Here is a 23,113-nt window from a genome sequence, read left to right as displayed (position 1 = left end):
GCTTTGTAAAAACCCTAAAAAATACCTGTAAACATTTATTTACAATAAATAATTGAATGTATTTGGCAAAAAAAGTCATAATTTATTAATATTTAGTCAATAATAATCAAATGATTCATTGAATTGTAATAACTACAATATAATGGGTTTCTATGATCATTCATTTGCTTATAAATGCGGAATCCTTTCATCCTTATCAAACTAATTAAACTGTTCCAAACCCAAACCTTCCCCTTTCTTTTACTTGCCATTGTTTTACCAAACGTAGGAAGATAAAGTTTTTCCCAGACTCATGTTTAATACTGTCATATACATCTTCATCATTTTTCTCTGTGTGTCCTCCAGCAACACAGCAGCCTACATACACAGTAGAAATCTGCTGACATCATCGTCCAACATCCATTTGCTTAAAGGAGCAAAAGGGGGGGGTGGAAGAATTGAGTGATAGAACAAGTGAGAAGAGAAGGACGAAGAGGCTGTAGAATAGCAAAGCAGAGGATATGCAGAAAAAAAAGCAAGAGACAAGGAGTAGAAAGTAAGTGAAAGATAGAGTGAGGGGAGTAGAGATATAAAGTGAGGGAGGGTGTTACAAAAGGAGATAGAGGTTGTGAGACTGCAGGTGGAAAGGGAAAGAGAGCGAGAGAGAGAGAGAGAGAGAGAGAGAGAGAGAGAGAGGGAGAGACAGAGAGAAAGACAGAGGGAGAGGGGTTGGGCTGAGGACTCGCTGCATTCAGTGGGAGCACTGCAGCTTTCTCTCAGATTCCACCCATCCTTCTGCAGCCTCTCTCTCTCTCTCTCTCTCTTTCCCACACACATAAACACACTCAGCAGCCAAGCATCTCAGCAACATACCCTGCACTCATTTGCAGCCTCGCGAGCTCCTGTCCTCCATTTCTAACAAGTGCGTCAGAGGCTGGGTAAGGACCAACATGCCTGGGGATACACAAGGCATGCTGGACACGGATGCAGAGCTTCCAGGTGAGACATATGAAACAACATGAATTAGGGAAAGAGAAAAAAGAAAGCGATAAATCGAAGAAGTGTGTTTGGCGTTCATCATGGATTGCAGAGTTTGGGATTATGGTAATGTTTGTGAAAGTGTGCAGCTTGTTAGTGATGTGAGCAGAGAAATGTCTTGTGTCTATAAGGGAAGAGTGGATGCTTTCTATAGGAAGTGTGCAGTTTCTGGGTAAAATAAGAGAGAGAGAGAGAGAGAGAGAGAGAGAGAGAGAGAGAGAGAGAGGTTGGGTTTGGCCGCACCCTGAAACAGCATCAGCATTGTCCCAAAAGAGATGCTGTAATACATCCAGAGCATGACACAGCATCACTGAGGACCCCTCGTTTGAGAAACAAGTGGCCAAAACAAATGCCTGCTGTAAAAATATGATGTTGATGCATAAAAATGGCTTTTTTTTTGCATAAGAATTATTTGGGGCAGTAGCATTCTTGCTTTATGCTGTTGCTGCAGTGATACAGCATCTCAGATGAAGTATATTTAATATCTTTGTGTAAATGATATGTACGTGACGTGAATATATATATAAATATATATATATATATATATATATATATATATATATATATATATATATATATATATATATATATATATATATATATAAAAACACTAGACTCAAAAATCTCATTATGAGATTTTTGTTTTGCAGTAAACAACAAGGGAGTACTTTCCGAATGCAGCTATAATTGGGGTTATCTTAAAGATGACCAGGGTGTATAAAGCATCCAAAATGATGGCAGAACACAAGCGAGTGAGTGTGTGAGTGTGTGAGGTGGCCTAAAAAATAATCTCTCTTGTGCCAGTGTGTCACCACTATCTTTAGCGTACTGAGCAAATTAGATGAGATGAGCAGATAGTCCCCAGTGGAATAACACAGACTTAGAGTAATGCATAGCACTAATGCGTCTTCAGTAGTTCTAAGATGAGATGGTTTAAAAAAAAACAAAAAAAAAACAATCAAGCATTTAAAAGAAATGAACTATACTAAAATAAAAAACAGCAGCTTCTTTCAATCCATGAAAATGGCTTCTTTCGAATTTATACTGATACTTGGGAATTCTTTCAGCATCCTATTTCATCCAAGGAAATGTGATCTGAACATACATCCACATATTATGTTGCATTGAAAAGACCAAAAAAAAAGCTTTTAGCTTTTTTTAAAGCAAAGGGGGTCTTTAAAAGGGGGCCATTATGACGAACTAGAGTGGAGTGACAAGTGCAACGTAAATAGATCTTAGCTGCTTTTGTTTGACCTTCTAATCTAACGTCGCTCATTACATCACACAGTCAGTTGAGGACGGATAGATTGGAGGATAATCTGGAAGCTATATTTGGTGGAAGTGTATGCTGGGCATGTATGCTTTTTGCTAATTCTTGCTGAACATCCAAATAACAAATCGCTAACAACAAATAAATCATTATTCAAATACTAAATAAATAAATCATTATGTCTCAATCGTCTACTGTAATGTGAACACAGTATTTCACAAAGTTTTACAAAGGACCTGTAACAGACTCACATCACCCATTAATAATTATGGCATCATATGAATACATTTATTTTTTCAAAGCAATATTCATTTCTGGAGTGAAATTTCTGGAGTGCAATTTACATTAATGTACGTTACATTTACATAAATGTACATTAAACCCAGATGCCTGAAATATTGTGAGCTCTTTGTAGGGATTCAATGACTCCTCCTCCTTCTATAAACCTGTTGGTACAGTATGTGTTTTATTTTTGGAGCCACACACACATTAGGTTTAAGAAGCTTTATGAAATAGAAATAAAATAAAATTGTGGTTATTTTTCACATACACAATTCACGTACTATGACTGTCACTGTCACTGTCAAAAAAAATTGCAGAATGAAAACAGAGCTTACAACATTCAAAATTAAGGAAAGAAAGAAATATATATAGAAGATATTAATTATAAAAAATAGTAAGAAAAATAGTAAGAAAAGGTAAACATTGAGGAATCTAAATATCATGTGATACCAGCATAATGTTGATTCTCAGTGGCATGCAGGGGACTAAATTATTTTTGTAATGTTTTATTTGTAATTATGGGGTATATTTAGCAGAGATGGGACTAATTCGCACAGCAGCACTTCAGATATAAGAGAAATACGCAGAAGCTGGTGAAGAAGGGAAGCTTAAGCTGTTATTTCTCTAGACGTGAGAGAAACAGCCATGTCACATCAGAGTGACATGCTCCCAAGATGTGATCTCAGTTGTTGTTGATAATTTTCAGTCTGCTTTGTAGACACGTCATACGCAGTGTAAAATAGAACTGTGCTGTGTAAAAGGGATTTTTCATGGATCTATCATACTTTTTTCACACAATATCAATGGAAACACAGTATTAAGCTGGTAAAGATGGACAGACTTTGAAACAGCAATCATTTCAGTGTGTTTGTGTGTGTAATATTCTCACAACATTCTTAATACGCTCTTGATGAGACCTGGTGATATAATGCACTGCCCAACCCTAAAACAGTCTTGAGATACTGCTAGAGCTAAAAGTTTAATCTTTCCATTGAATTTCACAACCAGCTGCTATTTATCTTTTGTAATCAGAAACAACGAGTGAATAAGGCATACTTCCATGCAGCACACAGTTTTTTGAACTATGGGTTGCTTTCCAACACATTAAACCTGACACATTTTTTGGGAATATTATTACAGCATAAAACCAGTTTCTTTTTTTGTCTTATTATGGATGTAATTATAATTTCTTACTTAGAGTCAAGCCTAACATGTGCTTTCCCTAGGCTAGGCACCCACATTTCATTTTTTCCCAACTGATGCTCATTCTGCATCATAGCACAGCACAGTCAAACTTACTTTTCCTCATACTTTTGCTCCCAGGTGACTATGAATGGTTATGAGTGTCGCAGGCTGTCGCTGTGATTGACAGGGAGGAGAGAATATGTTACGCCTACACAGCAGCATATTTACTAGTGAACTAAAATGTGTGGGTTTTTTAATGGTTACTGTTTTATAAAAAAAAAAGATTGCAGTTACGATGACTATGCAAAAAAAAATAATAATTGCCCAATCAATGCAGTGCTGAATGTCAGAGAGATTTGACTGAGTCTAGTTTTAATATTTATGTTTAGGTTTGTGGACAGAAACAACGGAAATCTTTTTTTTATTGCCTTACACCTTGTACACATTCTGTTTTGTAAGCTGCAGGGGTTTGGTAGGGAAGGGCATCCAAGAAAGAGGTCATGCATACAAAGAGGGGAAGAGAGAGAAGAGAGAGAGAGAGAGAGAGAGAGAGAGAGAGAGAGAGAGAGAGAGAGAGAGAGAGAGAGAGAGAGAGAGAGAGAGAGAGAGAGAGAGAGAGAGAGAGACTGCTGCATCTGTTTGTGCACTCCATGAGCAAATGTAACCCACACATTAGCAGTGTGGTTTTATAAGAACAGGAAGTCTTTTCTTTTATTCTTTTGCTACCCCTCAAACATACACACAATCTGGCAACAACATTATACTGTTTTTCATGCTACGAAATAACAGTTGCTCCGTGTGCCGGGTGTGACAGAATGATGTAATCATTTCGCATCATGAGTAAGCACAACAAACAACCCATAGCAAACATACGTATACACTGGCAGAGCTGAGAGGCTATCTGGCTCACATACGCACAAAGACACACACTAGCTGGGAGAAACAAATAGCAACCTGACAACCACAATCTGAATAACCACAAAATACGTAAACCCGAAAAACATTGCTGGTGTATGATAGAACACTAAGGTAACATTATTTTGTTTGCCATAGCCTAATTTTTACACAGAAATTTTCCCACTGTGGGACGAATAAATTTATATCTTATCTTATCTGATCTTATTTTATTTGGCAGAAATTTCATTTAGATCATTCACTCTAAAACAAGATCCTGGCAACCCCTGATTATTTTTAGACTAGCCCAGAAACTAGCTTGCCTGCAGACTTCTGTTTCCGCCCGTGACCTTGTTCTAAATCTCACACGGAGGTGTTGATTGTGTCTGTTCATGTTTGTGTATCATATAAATACCGCGCAATTATTCAGGTATCTGCAGGTCTTAATGTTAGATAAACCAAAGCCATCAAACCAAACAAATTACATCTTTAAATTACTAGCCTTTGTATGTGATCTGCAACTTGTTTTAGAGTATATTGGGTAATTAGTTTACACATAAACAAGACATAAAACTCTTTTCTAAGAAAAGATAGAGTTCTTCAACCAGATCTCGATTCAGTTAAACATTTATGGGAGATTTTGAATTATCAGATGATGCTCCACATCAATATCACTGGAGGCTTTGAATAATACACATCAAAGTTGCATTGAAGCCCAGAACCTTACTAAACCACTTTATGTTGGTTTTTCCCTCTGTACACACAATAAATTACACTGTCTGTGTGTGCGCTTGCACAACTATTCTGCTGATGGTAAATTAGATTCCTCCTTTTACTGTCAGTACTGTCAGTCTAGGTTTGCCTTGCAGGCAGAATGAGGAAATACTTCAATGAGGCAGTTCTTCAACAGGCATTTTAATTGCTGTTTCTCACTATCTAACTAAGCTCCTTACACAATCACTACCCTTTAGAGTGATGAGATAATTCAAATAGCCTTCTTTAGGAATTATCGCTACAAAGCTGCTGGTGTGTAGCCCAAATTCATACGTAATGCCTGGACCAAAATTGAAAGAATGTTGTAGGTTTTTTTAATGTTACTCTAATATTTATTTAGTTAAAAAAGTAAGGGTCTTGAGACCTTTTGAGTTTTACATTTACATTTATGGCATTTGGCAGATGCCCTTATCTAGACTTACTTAACTTATCTAAGCATTTGAGGGTCAAGGGCTTTGCTCAAGGACCCAGCAGTAGCAGCTTGGTGGTGCTGGGATTTGATCTGATCCTTCCCTGAGTCCAATGCCTGAACCACTGAGCTACTGCCTCCAGAGCTTTAAAACCCCAACTCCAAATTTAGGCTGTAAATTTTAAAATGTATTAATTTTTAATTTTTTAAAGACTGAAATCATTTATTTAAATCCTATCAACATTAGTCATCGTGACTGTTAACAAAATAGATAACTACTAAATGCTATACTTATATAGTAGGTTTGTAAATAGATTTAGTTGAATGGGGTTATGTGGAAATGTGGCATCAGGTCTTTTGATCATTGATATTAATATGTTGATTTAATGTTCTATAAATTGAAAAACTTAGTGATAGTACAAGAAAGTCAGTAAATCTAAAGAACGTTTGTGATTTACTATTGATTTTATTTTTATGAAATGCCGAAAGTACTTCAGCGAGACTTCTTTCATTGTGGCTGACCTTTCCAAGTAATATACTGAATATTTGATGTGACATTTTGGAGGAATTCCTGAGTAGGCATTCATGTCTGCAGCATCAGGAAGTGATAAAAATGTACAAGACCACATATAGCGTTATCCAAAGGAATATGTTATGATTTACCAAATATGACACATAAGCAAACTTATTGCTTATGTATTTCCTAAATGTTGCATCTTCCTCTTTTTCAGATTTGTCCAGGCAAACCTCAAGCTCAACAGCCTCAACTCCAACTGACAGTGCCTCCAGCCCATCACCGAGCACTCCACCCAAGCTCTCTCCACAATGCACCTCTCCCTTTGGACCTCGCTTAGTCATGTCTAAACCAAACACTTCTACTCGACCTCAACCAGAGGGTGCTAGCTTTGAATCAGATAAGCGCACAGTAGGCTGGCTAACCGGGCGGTTTGGTAAAGGTGGATGCAGAAGGGGGCCAGTAAAAATGGAGAGGATTAAAGTTCTAACTGGATCTGAAGTGGAGAGCGACTACCAAGAACCTGAGTCCATGGATGCAAGGGTTGTTATGGGACAAGAAGCATTACTGAAAAACCTGGAGACACAGACTGGTGTGCCTCAGGAAAAAAAGACAAGCAAAGAATCAGCCAGTTTAGAACCACCACACTCAGATACCCTTCTGGTAGGGAGACAGATGATGGTAGAGGAAAAAATTCAACTTGATACTGGTCAAGAGATTGAAAAACCGGACCAGATTAAGACAGCCCCTGAGCAAGAGAAAAGTCTAGATCAGCTACTTGAATGCCCAATTTTAGAAACCAAATCAGCAGATACTGGGCTAACCGAAAGCTGCACCTTTTTCCCAGATGATGAAGGAGACACAGTGTCACTATCTCAGGGTGAAGTGCCTTCCTTGTCCTTCTCCGAGCCCTCCTATCCAGTTGATCCTCAGCGCATTGGTGTTCTTCCTGGACTTGACCCAGATCGTTATTACACAGCCCCATCCACCCCGATTAAGATGGCCTATTGTTCACATCTTAAGCAACAATGGCAACCAGGCAATCCAAGCACAGGTCCGGGTTCACCAACAGATGAGTCTGATCTGTGCTCCCCTCCCACTTCTCCCTCCGGATCCTACATTACTGCTGAAGGTGGCAGTTGGACTTCCTCTTATAATTCTGGCACTTCTCACTCTTGTTCGCCTAATCTAACTGCTGAAGCTGAATTGCAGGAGGTCCCTGCCTGCTATGTGGGCTCTCTTTCTGAGATTGGGGATGAGCTGGGAGATGAAAGGGAGCACTGCCTCTGTAAACCTGTCATGCCAGAGCTAGATGAGAGTAAGGAACATGTGGAGGAACGGATAAAAAGAGAGAGTTGCAGGCCTCACTGGGTGACAGAGAATGTTTCACCACACAGAAGCAGCAGTGGTAGAACCACAACCACATCAGAACTTGAGGGAGGAGGATCCGAGGTCACCTTAGTCAAGGCCGAAATTCCAAGTGCCACTGACATATTACAGTCTTTAGATGACACAGAACAGGGGCTAGAGATGGACTTCAATGACTGTATCTCAGAGCACTTTGCCAGACACAATGCCCCTCTAAGCCTTGAAGAGGATTTTCCCTCGGATTTGGCATGTTCTTCTCCCTTCAGTCACCAGCAGGCAGCAGCTTCAACCACTTTTGAGACAGGCAGTCTAACCCCAGCCACTTGCTCATCAGAGATTTCAGACACTGATAATAACAGCCTGTATAGTGAGATGGGCTCTTCTGCTCTACTTTTCCATGGGTGCTCCAGGGATGATGGACCTTTAGGAGAGGGGATGATTCCTGCATCTATGCTACCAGTTCATGCCAGCTTAATTTTTCAGGCAGATTCAATGGAAATCACCTTATTCCCTACAGAAGATGAACCAGAAAATGATGTTGATGCATATGCTGCTGGAGAGGAAGAGGGAGATGTGGATGAATATGATGATGAAGATGAGGACATAAATGATAACAGTGATTTGGAGCAGCATGTTGACGCCCTGAAGATTGTAGCAAGGGGTGCTAATGATCCAAATGAAGAGGATACCTCGGCCTCCTTCCTAAATTCACTTTCTGAGATCTCAATAAATGATGGTGTAGATGAGTCATTTGCTTTTCAGGATGACACCCAGGAGTCAATTGATTCAACGTCTTGCAATGGAGATGAAGATGATCAGCTGTACAGTACAGAGAGACATGCCGAGCTTGCACAGCAATTTCCTGCACAAGAAGACCTTGTGCAGTCAATAAGCCATGCACGACCAGAATCCTCTGGAAGTGAGAGTGAAATGGAGATTTCCTCTGGATCTTCTGGGCCATTGAATGTATTAGTTCAAGAACATATTTCAGTGTGCACAGCGCATGCTGAAGACTTAAGCACGACACGTACTGAAAACATAAGCACACTTAATTTAATGGCAGAATGTGCAAAGAAACTCGATTCTTCAAGGGATTCTTTAATTGAAGAGAATAAGCAGATAATGGTTCTGAAAAATGAAGAAACAGACAATGCATTCTGTGTGGAGGCTCAACAAAGTGTCCATACAAAAATTCAAAGCTCAGGAAATCAGGCGAGCTCAGAAGAAATAGCTTCAGTTTCAGAGACCTACATTAAACCTATACTTTGTGTGCTTGGTGCCACAGCAGCAGGCACAGACAATAAGATAAATATTCAAGATGACAAAGATCTAGATCAGAAAAATGGAAATAACTCTGAATTCATTATTACCTCACTCCAGCTTAATGAGACAGCAACTAATGATCTCAACAAGGGAGTCCCTTTGTTGTCCTATCCTAAAGATGATTGTAGCCCCACAAACATACCAGTTTGTGCCTATCCCGAACTGTCTGAAGTACCAGATAACTTAACTCCGGCTGATATTTCCCCAACTGAACAGTCTCTTGACCAAGACAACCTGACCGAAAATCAACCCAGCACAGAGGATATAGGAGGCGTTGGCTCTTTAAATATGTCCTCTTCCACTTACAGCATTCTCGCCATCTCACCAAAGAAGGAGAACTCCCGATATAGCATAACAGAAAAGAGTGTTTCTGTTGAGGATTGGGTGCCAGAAGAGCCCTTGTCTTTAGACACATGCTGTGACTTTAGGCCTGAGAATTTGCTTATGTGTGAGATAGCTGGAACGCTGCACAATAAAGGGCTATCTGTAGCTTCCAACCTTTCGGCTCAAGATAACATCATGGGTGACCTTGAAGACAACAACAGCTATTGTGACTTGCCAGAAAAGATGGAAAATAATGAGGCTAGTATGCTGGAGTCAAATCTGTCCACTTGGAAATCCATTGAGGACCTTTCAGAAGCAGGAGGAGGTGAAGATGATGCAAACAACCTCCAGAGTCCAGACAATAACGCACTTATACAATGCCATCCAGAAAAAAAGCAGGAAACCTCATGGAACAACCAAGAAAAGAGCTGTTCGCCCAGTATCCCAGGTGTACAATCAATGTGTATACCTTTAAATATCCTTTCACCCAATGAGAAAGATGAAAAAGACCAAATCACTGACACAGAGTTTAACATACCTGGGAACCCTACATCACAAATGTTTATAGATGGAAGTCCTGACATTTTGCCTAAAGAGGAGCAAGTTCTTGATTCAGCTCAAGAACACGATGAAGAACTGATTGCAGGTTCTACCAACTCTTACAAACAAAATGATCTCTGTGGGCCCCACACAACAAATAAAATATCAGACAAACCGAGGGACACAAAAATTCCAGAACCCTCAAAAAAAATGTGCATGGAAAATACACATTCGGTAGTATTAGAGAACAAGGCTGTATTTAAACTCGAAGGGGGCTCATTTGGCAAATTTGAACACAGAAGGAAATCTTCTGACAAGTCTCCGATACACAAGGAAACAGCTACCTGCTCTAATAAAGGGGTTACAAGTGGCGTGGCAAATCTAAATACCAGACAATTACAGTCTAACATTACAAAAGATGAAAATCAGCTTAATTCTGGTAGTCAAGTGGCTTTGGTTCAAGAAATTGAACCAAAGACTGAAAGAAAGGGATGTACTTCACTCAAAGAAGAGGAGGATAAGAAAGATGTGGAAAAATGTCCTAAAGAGGCAGAAAATGAAATTGTCACAGAAAAAAGTAATGTTTTAGAAGTGAGCAAACAGGTGACTAAAGTCTCACAGAAATCAAATAACTCTGAATCAGAAAAAATAGAACCGAATACCACTATTGTCAGCTCTGGTCCAGAAAACACTGACAACAGCAGAACAGTTGCTGCCCTGGAGAAAAAGGAAGACGTCAAAGACAGTACTCCGGAACCCCAACAACAAATACACACAATTAATGCTAGAAGAGAGAAAACCAATCATCAAACACCAGTACAAACTGTACTCCACCCTGCAGTCTCCAGCTCCAATACTCTTAAGACAAACCCTAATTTGGGAGAATCACTGAGTTCTACTGACTCAAATGTTCTTGGTGATTCAGATAAAAAAGAAGCACTTAATCTTGGCCCCTCAGAAGGACTGGAATCAGACAAAAGCACACAAGATGCCAGTGAAAATGAGGTCAGGTCTACTTTTGTAGAAGAAATTTTCAAACTCAGCAGACCTCCGGCTCCTTCCTCATCCGCAAATGTGCTGGATGAGGACCTTCCTGCACCTATACAAGAGTCCCAGGCTTCATTTACCAGTTCTCAAATACACAGTCTCCTCACTCATACCAAAACAGCACTAAATGATGGACATGCATCACAGACCCCTCTTCAAACGATAAATGTGGAACAGCCAGATGTTGAGTCTGAGAAAGAATCATCGGGCTCACTTAGAATACAGGATACGCATCAAAATGTAAATGAGCAGTCAGGCTTACAATCAAAAACTTGCAGACAAGAGAAACCAGAAGGTGTGTGGTATTTGAAATCACTGCACTATTGTTTGTTAAATGTACAGAAGCAATATTATGCCGAATTAATATCTGGATATACATGGTTACCCTTAACAATAAAACAACTGATGCATTTTTTTTTCTTTTAAGCAGTATGTATGGAACACTGGCCAGAGTCACCTAAACGTACACAAACCCGCCCTACTCGATGTATAGGACACAGAGAGTGTAGTCCTGCTCACAGACAATCAAACTTGAGCAATGACAGAGAGATATTACCATGTATCACCTCTGCTTTAAATATCCCAGTGCAAGCAAGGCAGACTCCACCTGAAAAGCACATCGATCACCAGGATGGGAGTTCAATCCACTACAGAACAACAGACATAAAAGAAGAGGATCTCTCCTTAAAAAATACAAGTATTAATTTTTTTTGTCTTACTGAAAATGCATGAGCTCAATATTTCATTTTTAATAATCATGCCTTTTTAACTTGCATGAGTCACTTATACTAATTCATTGATTACAAAAAGTTTACTCTGTCTCTATCTATCCCTATGTTTCAATTACAAAGTGGGCTCATGTAATGAAACTGACAGTGATGGATCAATTCCTGAGCTGGAAGAGCCAAGCAGAAGCCTCTTAAAAACCTCAGACCCAGAAGTATGTCTATAATATGACTTTATTTCGTTTATTTATAATATGTGTTAATATACATATGTGTAGATGCCATGTATGAAACAAGTTGCATGCAAGAAAAATTTATTTATAACAAAGTGTATCTGATTCGCCCTCTCAGATATCACATGCTACAAATGATGAGTCAGTGAGCAAAACTAAGCAGAGCCGAAGTGAGAAAAAAGCACGAAAGGTACACGAAAGGTTCAACTGTTAGAGCCTTATAACAATATTTCTCTTACAATAATGCCTGTTCTTGTTCTTTTTGCTAAAAATATATATATTTCTGTTTTGGTTCGGGTGTCTTTTCTAGGCTATGTCTAAGCTTGGCTTAAAACAGATCCACGGAGTTACACGGATCACTATCCGGAAGTCCAAGAATATCCTGTTTGTTATCACACGCCCAGATGTCTTCAAAAGCCCTGCATCAGACATCTACATAGTCTTTGGGGAGGCTAAGGTTAGCATTTTGGTTAGCTTTTAATCATTTTTGCAACTTTTGTTTAGTGGTTATTCAAATAAAACCTTATGTGAAGGTAAACATTTCTAAAAACATGAATATAACTAAATAACTAAATACATATATAGCCATATGTGGTTCTTTCACAAAAGCGTTTTACAATTGCTAAAGGCACACAATTGTATAGGATGTGATAGCATCAAATTCTCCTTTCACTTGAACCAGAAGTCCCAGATCTGTTTCAACATGACAATGCCCCTGTACCCATGGGTAACATAGGTTGTAGTGAAAGAACTTGAGTGGGTTGTTATAGAGCTTTGACCTAGAGCACCTCATCTACATCAGTATATATATATATATATATATATATATATATATATATATATATATATATATATATATATATATATATATATATATATATATATATTCAGTGAGGAAAATAAGTATTTGAACACCCTGCTATTTTGCAAGTTCTCCCACTTAGAAATCATGGAGGGGTCTGAAATTGTCATCGTAGGTGCATGTCCACTGTGAGAGATATAATCTTAAAAAAAAAAATCCAGAAATCACAATATATGATTTTTAAACTATTTATTTGTATGATACAGCTGCAAATAAGTATTTGAACACCTGTCTATCAGCTAAAATTCTGACCCTCAAAGACCTGTTAGTCTGCCTTTAAAATGTCCACCTCCACTACATTTATTATCCTAAATTAGATGCACCTGTTTGAGGTCGTTAGCTGCATAAAGACACCTGTCCACCCCATACAATCAGTAAGAATCCAACTACTAACATAGCCAAGACCAAAGAGCTGTCCAAAGACACTAGAGACAAAATTGTACACCTCCACAAGGCTGGAAAGGACTACGGGGAAATTGCAAAGCAGCTTGGTGAAAAAAGGTCCACTGTTGGAGCAATCATTAGAAAATGGAAGAAGCTAAACATGACTGTCAATCTCCCTCGGACTGGGGCTCCATGCAAGATCTCATCTCGTGGGGTCTCAATGATCCTAAGGAAGGTAAGAAATCAGCCCAGAACTACACGGGAGGAGCTGGTCAATGACCTGAAAAGAGCTGGGACCACCGTTTCCAAGGTTACTGTTGGTAATACACTAAGACGTCATGGTTTGAAATCATGCATGGCACGGAAGATTCCCCTGCTTAAACCAGCACATGTCCAGGCACGTCTTAAGTTTGCAGATGACCATTTGGATGATCCAGAGGAGTCATGGGAGAAAGTCATGTGGTCAGATTAGACCAAAATAGAACTTTTGGGTCATAATTCCACTAAACGTGTTTGGAGGAAGAAGAATGATGAGTACCATCCCAAGAACACCATTCCTACTGTGAAGCATGGGGGTGGTAGCATCATGCTTTGGGGGTGTTTTTCTGCACATGGGACAGGGTGACTGCACTGTATTAAGGAGAGGATGACCGGGGCCATGTATTGCGAGATTTTGGGGAACAACCTCCTTCCCTTAGTTAGAGCATTAAAGATGGGTCGAGGCTGGGTCTTCCAACATGACAATGACCCGAAGCACACAGCCAGGATAACCAAGGAGTGGCTCTGTAAGAAGCATATCAAGGTTCTGGTGTGGCCTAGCCAGTCTCCAGACCTAAACCCAATAGAGAATCTTTGGAGGGAGCTCAAACTCCGTGTTTCTCAGCAACAGGCCAGAAACCTGACTGATCTAGAGAAGATCTGTGTGGAGGAGTGGGCTAAATTCCCTCCTGCAGTGTGTGCAAACCTGGTGAAAAACTACAGGAAACGTTTGACCTCTGTAATTGCAAACAAAGGCTCCTGTACCAAATATTAACATTGACTTTCTCAGGTGTTCAAATACTTAATTACAGCTGTATCATACAAATAAATAGTTTAAAAAATCATACATTGTGATTTCTGGATTTTTTTTTTTAGATTATGTCTCTCACAGTGGACATGCACCTACGATGACAATTTCAGACCCCTCCATGATTTCTAAGTGGGAGAACTTGCAAAAGAGCAGGGTGTTCAAATACTTATTTTCCTCACTGTATATATATATATATATATATATATATATATATATATATATATATATATATATATATATATATATATATATATATATATATATATATGTGTGTGTGTGTGTGTGTGTGTGTGTGTGTGTGTGTGTGTGTGTGTATAGATATATATATTAAATTTTTTGTCTTTAAATAAGATCATTTAAAATGTCTTGCTTTATAGATTTACACACTACCATTTTCCATTTTTAACTGTAAATTCATATTTTAAATCTGACACAGAATAAACATATGTTTCTCTGTCTTTAATTTTATAGAAAAATCTGTAAAGGGATCTTACCTAATATTTCTGAAGGCTGTGGTGAATCTCTGGTCCAAAAATCTGCCTCCAGTTGCAATAATTTTATTTAAACATTTGCTGACACCTAGTACAAGTACTTTTTGACAAGAACAATTAACTTTAGTGTAGGTTTGTAAATTATGCCTCAAATACATAAAAAAAAACATTATCCATTACACTATTACAGATTGAGGACCTGTCACAACAAGTGCACAAGGCTGCTGCGGAGAAATTTAAGGTTCCCCTTGACCCATCACCACTGACCCCTGACATCATGCCCAGCCTCACAATAAAAGAGGAGAGCGAGGAAGAAGAGGAGGTAAAGAAATTACACCATCTTTTCAATAGCTTTTTAGTAACTTGATGTTTATGATGTTTATTAAAATGTAATTGGCATGATGACGAATGGAGTTTGGAAAGATTTTTATTCAGATTACCAGCAATCTTGTGGGCATGGTCTTTGTCCTTAACCTCACATAGCATAACAATTCCATTTGGCCACCTCTATTACACCGATGTCTCCACTGGCCTAAAATGAACAAATAATTTTATGACTATCTCTCAATCAGGTGGATGAGAGTGGACTGGAACAGAGAGATATAGAGCTGGTAATGGCACAAGCTAACGTGGCTCGTGCTAAAGCTGTCCGCGCACTACGTCACAACAAGAACGATATTGTCAATGCTATTATGGTAAGAATATTTCTTTTTATAGTGTATCTTCTTATAAACATGTATATGATTAAAAAAAAATTTTGTAAATATAATACTGTTACAGAAGATTATTCAAAAAGGCTTCTACAAAATTTCTTATTCACAAAGTGTCTGTCTGTCTGTCTGTCTGTCTGTCTGTCTGTCTGTCTGTCTGTCTATCTATCTATCTATCTATCTATCTATCTATCTATCTATCTATCTATCTATCTATCTATCTATCTATCTATCTATCTAATCTAATCTAATCTTCAGGAGCTAACCATGTGATAGAAGAGGTCTTGCCTGCCCCAGCTTTTCTTCCTGGCATTCCCATCAACCTTTCCCAGTAATGCTGCAACATACCGTCAATGCCCCATACCTGCTAAATAAACTCTATAAAAACTGACCTGTTTGTCGTTTCATATATTTAATTATCTGAAAGTGACCCACACGGTGTAATAATTGTGATATTTTTGATGCATGTCTACATTTACAGTTTTTCCCAGTTGCTTTTGAGCATTTGTCAGATCAGAAATGAAATTCTCAAAACTCCTTGTTCAACCTCCACGTCATTTAGTCACATGTGCACATCAAATATACAATTCTTGTTGCTTTGATCAAATTGCGACTGCTTTATTACATTCATTTACAGTTTTTCTCAGTTGCTTTGGAGCATTTCTTTAATCATTCTTACTATTTGCAAACCAGTAAGTGCATTCTCATAACAATTTGTACAAAGCCCAATACATTGAATGTACTTTTCTTGAAATCCTTAGTTCTCTCTCAAAAGTAAGTATTTGTGTCAAGGAACATCTCATTCCCATCAGAATGAAAAGTCCCTTTTTTATTGTTCACAAACAGAATCATCAAAATGTTTAGTCATGTTGTCAGTATGACGCTGCAGTTTCAGAATTTCTTGATATAAACTAAGGTTTGGATCACAGTGACAATGCACAAAATTTGACTTCCTTCTGTTTGGCATCTATAAATTTCTTCAGCACAAATGTGTTCATTTTTGCATATTTGATTTATTTTGATTGCAAGAGACCAGACAGGATTCACACTTTTACTATAATTTACAAATGTTCGTTCGTTTTTTGGTTGTTCATCCATTTTCAGAATTTATTATTATTTGTTTTGCTCTGTATGTATAGAGTCTTTAATTGAAGGTTCACAAGATTCACCTTTGACCTGTTTTAGAGAACCACTTGATCATTTGTTGATCTGATGCCGTCACTCGCCGTCACTAGTAAAATTCAAGATTCATCTGCGCAATTCATCAATTCAATGTTTTATAGAAAGTTAAGCTGGAAAGATGATGACAACTGCTCTAACAACATTTCATTCAATGACTGATGCTCAGATGTGTTTGGGGGTTAAGACGATTCAAGATTGTAATATAATATATTTTGATCAAAATGACAAACAAATGATAATGTAGGAAACAGCAGACACTTGTAATGCTTTTATGATGTTCAGAAGTGACTATATGATGTGGAGGTTAAAGAAGTAGTTTTGAGAACTAATTTCTGATCTGAGAAATGCTTAAAAGCAACTGAGAAAAACTGTATTATATATATATATATATATATATATATATATATATATATATATATATATATATATATATATATATATATATATATATATATATATATATATATATATATAATCCTTTGCTAATGGCTCAATTTCGAAAAACGGGTGATGGCAAAACTAGCATTTGTGTCAAAGTCCTGTTTTAAACACACAGTATATAAGACCATGATATCTATTCATTCATAGTTCGATCTTCAGTAACTACCTACTCCTGGTCTATGCTTTATCCATGGAACAACATGCATAAAAAGGATAAATACCCTGGAGTGGACACAAGTCTATTGTATGTCACCATGTCCATGTGCATTCACACTCATTTACACTTTGCGCAGATTAGCATAGAGAAATGCACATTTTGTCATGTTCTTGTGAGGTGGAGGAAATCACAGAAACCAGTGTAATTAGGATTCTTGTTACTAATTTTTGTTTAAAATGTTCAAATATTTAGAACATTTGCCTCACACCTCCTAAGTTGGGGGAGTTAGTAGGGTGTTAGTAAAGTCTGGAACCGATGTTGGGGGAGGAGGTCTGGGGTGTAGTCAGCATTCCATTTTATCCCAAAGGTGTTCAGTAGGGTTGACATCAGAGCTCTAAAGCAGACCACTCAAGACCTTCCACTCTAACCCATGTTAAGCATATCTTCATGGCGCTGGCCTGGTGCACAGGGGTATTGTCATGCTGGAACAGGTTTGGGTCTCCCGAGTTCAAGTGAAGGGAAAATATAATTCTACCACATTCAATTGTGTGCCTTAAAGTCACGTTAAAAGTTAGGGGAAGAGACACAGAGCTGAAAAAGAGTGTGTGACAATGGGTCTTGCAATGGTTTGGCACCCTATCCAAGGTGTCCCCTGCTTTGTGCTTAGAGTTCCCTGGAACAGGCTCAACCCTATTTACGTCGTTCAGAAAATTAACAGATTTAAAAAGTTTTTGCAAATGCAATATAAAAATATAAAATGCAGTAATGCATTTTAGGCTGTTCATTGTTAATCGGCAGTTCACGAATTCACAAGCATTAGGAGTAAAGATCGATGACACACCACTGTATAAAAGATATGGTTTATTCATTTATTACATTTATGGCATTTGGCAGATAGTATTCAAAATACTAGACCAGTTATTGAAGAGACAGAGAACAAATTATTAGATTAAAGTCAAGTCTATCTCTGCCATGTGGTCCAAAAAGTTATAATGTGTACAGTTCAAAGTGTTTTGTTGTGAAGTACACAGAATGAATGATTTGTGAATTGAAAAAAGCACAACTGCATGGTTAGACTAGCCAAAGACTAGTGCTTTTTAAATTTCCGTCTTCTAAGTAACAACAGATATAAAAAAACTCCCATTGCTGTGTTATGAATGAAATGTAAAGCTGAAAGACAAACTCACACAGACATGTTTAGTGCTGTAGGTCATTCAAACAACAACCGCGAAAAAATACAGACAAAACACTAGCTTTTTTCTTTAATGGAAAGGAGAAACATTTGATAACATGCCATAGGCTTATGTTCAGTGCTTCAGCGTTAAACTGTAACACCATGGACCATTTATGTGGACATTTCTAGAGCTTACCCTTGAATTTATATAATATTAACTATAATACAGGAGACTGTGTGTTTGTGTATGAGCACTAGGGGATTATTTATCTGAAATTACATGTCTAAAAATACCTAGGCACTTATATTAGCTGAATGATCTTACAATACTGTAAAGATGTTCCAATTTTCAGGTTTAACATAGACTAAGCTTAGTATTAAAAAATAAATGTAACATTCTAAGGCCAACTAAACTGTAAGGCATCAGTGTGTTTAAAAAAAAAAAAAAAAGCCCTGTAAGGCTTCAATGCACTGCTTTCAGACCAGTGTTCAATCTGCCCTAACAATCCATGGACCTCTAGCTCCACATTCATGTCAGGATCAGCTCTTAGGAGGCAAGACATTAGCCTGAAAGTGGCCCTGATTAGTGATATTCCCAGCAGGAAAGTAGCGAGCCACCACAAACGTGGATCCATCAGATGCAACGGCTTTACCGACACCCAGCTTCTTTGAGCTCTTCCACACCATCGCAGTGAAGTGACCTGAATAAGGGATGACAAATAAGTTAATTAGAAGTAGGAGCGTCAGAAATGTCAGAGTGATTTCGTAAGTGCAACTGCGCAAAATATTTACGTGTCAAGAGAGGAAGTGGAAAGGAATGGATAGCATTTATCACATTGAAAATGTTCTCTTGCTCAGCTTCCTTCCTTTAAACTTCCCCTTTTTTCGTCTCCATGGTGATTTGCTAATAAAATCAACAAATAATAGGTAGTTCCAAGATAGAGGTGACACAATCCAACTGCCTTTAATGCTTGTGGTATGCTGGGAGATATTACTCATGAACAGTTTTGTTTATTGAACATCCTGGGAGAGGGGCTTTTTGGAAACTCTTGTCAAATATAATGCTGCTTTTTTTCTTCAAATGATAGCTTCAGCTTATTGGGATTAAAAAATATTTTCCATTATAAAGCCAAGCTAATTCAGGGTTAAATTGAAGAGCATGCTTACCAGTTCCTGAGGAGAATCCAGGCTGGTTAAAGTTGTACTGGTTCACTTCATTATACCAGCGATCAGACACATCCTTTCCTATCAGCAAAAACATTAGTACTGACTGTTAGCATACCATTGTCATTTATGGCATTTGGCAGACATCCTTTATCCAGAGCGAATTATCAGTTATTTATACAACTGAGCAGTTGAGGGTTAAAAGCCTTGCTCAAGGGTTTCAGCTTGATGGTGTTGAGATTTGAAGTCACGATTGAATTCAATTTTAATTCAATTAATTTTTATTTGTATAGCGGCGCTTATTATATATTTTTTTATTTTTATCACCACATAAAACTATTACTATAATAGCGCTTTAAACAATGGACATTGTCTCAACGCAGCTTTACACAGATAATGTGGTGATAAAAATGAATAAGATGTTCTTTATAAGTGTAAGTTTGTCCCTGATGAGCGAGCCGGTGGCAACTGTGGCAAGGAAAAAACTCCCTGAGATAGCATAAGGAAGAAACTTCGAGGAACCAGACTAAAGAGGAAACCCATCCTCATCTGGGTGGATCTAGTGTTTTAACCGAAGATTTGTACAAAAAAAGCATGTTGCATTCCTTCTGACTTTAGACCCCATTCAGATATGTTTTAGTAAAAGTAATATAAATGTTACATTGGGATCAGTCATTTCTTTGTTTGATTAAATGGTTGATTTTGTTTTATTTTTACATGCTTATAAAAGACACAATATTGTGAAATTACAAATTATAAGCACTCCTACCACACCCTGAAAGAGGAAATATGGACAAGATCTAGACCACTTTACGCAGTAATTTCACCTCATGAAATAAAGCTTAAATGTGCATTATCACAAAGCAGCTTTAGAGAAATATAGTACACAAATTAAGAATAACATATTTTTACAATCATAAAATAATTAATTTTTTACATTCATAAATGTTTTTCTCTAATAAACAAGCCAAAGGTGAGAAAGAAAAGTAAAAATGTCATTAGATTATTTGAGGAAGAAACCTTGACAGGAACCAGACTCAAAACTGAACCCATCCTCATCTGGGTGATTGCAAAGATTTAACCATTATGTATCTCATTTACAAGTCCACCAGCTAACTTACAGTTTTCCTAAAATGTCCCTACTTTATCCCTCAAGTAGCATTAGCATAGGCAACTGACATAAAACATAGCATACGCTGTTGCTGTCATGTACTGGTTTGGGTGATTAAAAGCAGCTTTTTCAAGCAAAATCTGTTTGAAAAAACACAGGGCCTCATATTTATAAACTGGCTAAACAAAAAACCCTGTACACAAGTCTCTAAATATCTCAGTATCTTATAACATACTGTATTTTTTAAGAAATACCCATGAGCCAGGAAAAATGCTCAATGAAGTAAACGCATCGTACCAAACATTTAGGAAACATACAAAAATATATTTCATTTGCACTATAAAGACAACAAATATACTATGTATTCAGGCTCACACAATCTTTTTTTTCTGTTCAATCTCTTTCTAAACTTTAATGTATGTTTGTCACACATTATGAATCACCCTGGACTGGTCAGACATTCCATTCCGCTTAGTCAGCATATTAACAAGGCTAACATGGAGAGTGTCACTACAAAATCAGTCCCAGCTGTTGCAAAGGGAAGAGCAGACAGGGGTGAAGAGGAGGTGCAGCCATGTTTAAACAACATTAACATTTGCCATGTTTGGAACAAAATCTCAGTAAGACTTCCCCCCCCATTAAGTAAGTATTCTTACCGGTTTGATCATAAGATGCCCAGGCCAGATTTTCCCCACAGTTTCCTCTACTGGATTCAACACTGTGCTTTAAAATCCTGGTGCTAGCCAAACTCTCTGAATATCTGAAATAACAAAGTGGGTGGTGATACGGAACAAAAACAGACCAGTGTTAGTGTGATCAGAGTAGCAGGCAGGAAAATAATCTATTACACTGTGTGAGCAGTCTTACCTCACCGCCTCTCTGCAAAGTTTTTTGCTGAGCTTCATTGGCGGCGCTTGATGCTTCTTTCTGTACTCGTTGTGAGACTTCAGCACCTCCTCGTTGAACGTCTTTGAGGCTAAGAGAGAGATTACAAAGCCACAGTCCCAATAATAAATGATACAGCTGCAGTATATAAGATTTGCACTTAACATTTGTTTATTCGGGGGACTTTTGTACTGCAGAACGCCGATTATCTATTTCGTACAAGGGACACCCATTGTACGATGTCCCACAGATTTGTGACAGCATGTTGACAATACATTCACTGTAAAGACACACACCCATGTTACACACACAGAATTACAAAACTTATTTTATACTTTACAAATAATGTTTTTTTTTTGTTGTTAAACTTAACCATAACCTGAGCCATGTTAGTTAAAGGGAAATAGATCATATTATATAAAGGCATGACATTTCTAAGCCTCATTTGTGCCACATTGGGCATGATTTGAGGTTTAAGTAACTTTAAATTATGTAGTTTCGAAATTTGAGATTAGCACCAAAAGCCAAACAATCAATCCTTGTAAGAACAATTGTGGCTACTTAATGGGCCTATTAATAAAACCAACTACATCATACTAGATGCTAAACAATGCAGTGCCTATGGTCTCCATCTCACACACAAAGCAAGCCAGTTTAATATATTTGCATACATGATTGTCTGTAAAAAAAGATCCTCATTAAAAATAACAAAACTGTGACATAGTCATCTGAAATTTCATAATAAATCCAGGTTTTCTTACCTGACTTGCCCATGATGAAGAGAGATTCCTTTCGTGGCCTTGTGCTTTTTCACTGCTCTTGGCAGCTTCCACCCTTTCTTTTTCTCTTTCTCTTTCTCTCTCTCTCTCTCTCTCTCTCTTTCGCTTCCTCTCCCTCTCCCCCTCTCTTCTCAGACTGCTGTCTTGCTGTCCTGCAATTCATCCACTTGCTAGATCTCACTTAACCATAAACACACACTCTGCAGTAAGCAGTTCAAAATCCAGACTGTGAAAGTGCGTTACCTTTTACTCCTTTTTCTTTTGTATCACATTCCCTCCTCTCTCTCTCTCTCTCTCTCTCTCTCTCACTCTCTCTCTCTCACTCTCTCTCTCAGTCCTACTCTTTCTGTGCATGTGAAGACAGCAGAGCGAAGGAAACCTCTTTGATTACATCATCACTATGAGCCATGTGACCTTATATGGGACCTTATATGGGGCTGCCTGCTTTTACATGGAAACAGTAATCCAGAGCACAGCTGTAGGCTTACAAAAGAAGGGCTCAACTGTTACAAGCATGTCTGATCAACCCAGGGTCAGAATTACACAAGAACAGCATGCTATTACTTTTTGAGAATGTTTGCATTGTGTTTTTTTCCCCATGCTCCTTCATGGTTACACACATTATTTTTCATCTGTTGTTAAAGCTGGAAAAATATCAAGAGATTAAAAAATGCAGAATTATTACATGTGTAAATATCCAAATAAATATGAATGTATAAATAATAATCAGTATAAATTTGAATATTGCAAGCGTTCAAATCAAGATGTCATCTTAATAATAAAAAGCTGCATAAAGCAC

General features: G+C 37.9%; 2 protein-coding genes across 3 annotated transcripts; one reads left to right on the top strand and one right to left on the bottom strand.

The window, feature by feature from the left end:
- Nucleotides 1-443: 443 nt before the first annotated feature.
- On the top strand, nt 444-15,812 carry nacad (NAC alpha domain containing). 2 transcript variants are annotated; one of them, XM_083529589.1, is made up of 9 exons: nt 444-978; nt 6,563-11,242; nt 11,378-11,644; nt 11,799-11,887; nt 12,024-12,095; nt 12,216-12,362; nt 14,902-15,033; nt 15,284-15,406; nt 15,680-15,812. In XM_083529589.1, exons 1-9 carry the CDS (start codon nt 930-932, stop codon nt 15,692-15,694), a joined length of 5,574 nt encoding a protein of 1,857 aa, XP_083385715.1. In that variant the 5' UTR covers nt 444-929; the 3' UTR covers nt 15,695-15,812. The 2 variants fall into 2 exon arrangements, with proteins under 2 accessions (XP_083385715.1, XP_083385714.1); XM_083529588.1 differs by having other exon boundaries at nt 11,375-11,644.
- A 2,233-nt stretch (nt 15,813-18,045) lies between these two features.
- glipr2l (GLI pathogenesis-related 2, like) lies at nt 18,046-22,691 on the bottom strand. The gene is made up of 5 exons (XM_083530083.1): nt 22,297-22,691; nt 21,518-21,626; nt 21,307-21,410; nt 19,543-19,620; nt 18,046-19,076 (listed from the first exon to the last, which is right to left on the bottom strand). Exons 1-5 carry the CDS (start codon nt 22,307-22,309, stop codon nt 18,916-18,918), a joined length of 465 nt encoding a protein of 154 aa, XP_083386209.1. The 5' UTR covers nt 22,310-22,691; the 3' UTR covers nt 18,046-18,915.
- Between the last annotated feature and the right edge of the window lie 422 nt (nt 22,692-23,113).

The sequence above is a fragment of the Silurus aristotelis genome (genome assembly GCF_946808225.1).
Source record: "Silurus aristotelis genome assembly, chromosome: 25".
Classification (NCBI taxonomy): domain Eukaryota; kingdom Metazoa; phylum Chordata; class Actinopteri; order Siluriformes; family Siluridae; genus Silurus; species Silurus aristotelis.
The sequence above is the reverse complement of the archived record's forward strand: the minus strand, read 5'-3'. Positions and strand labels throughout refer to the sequence as shown.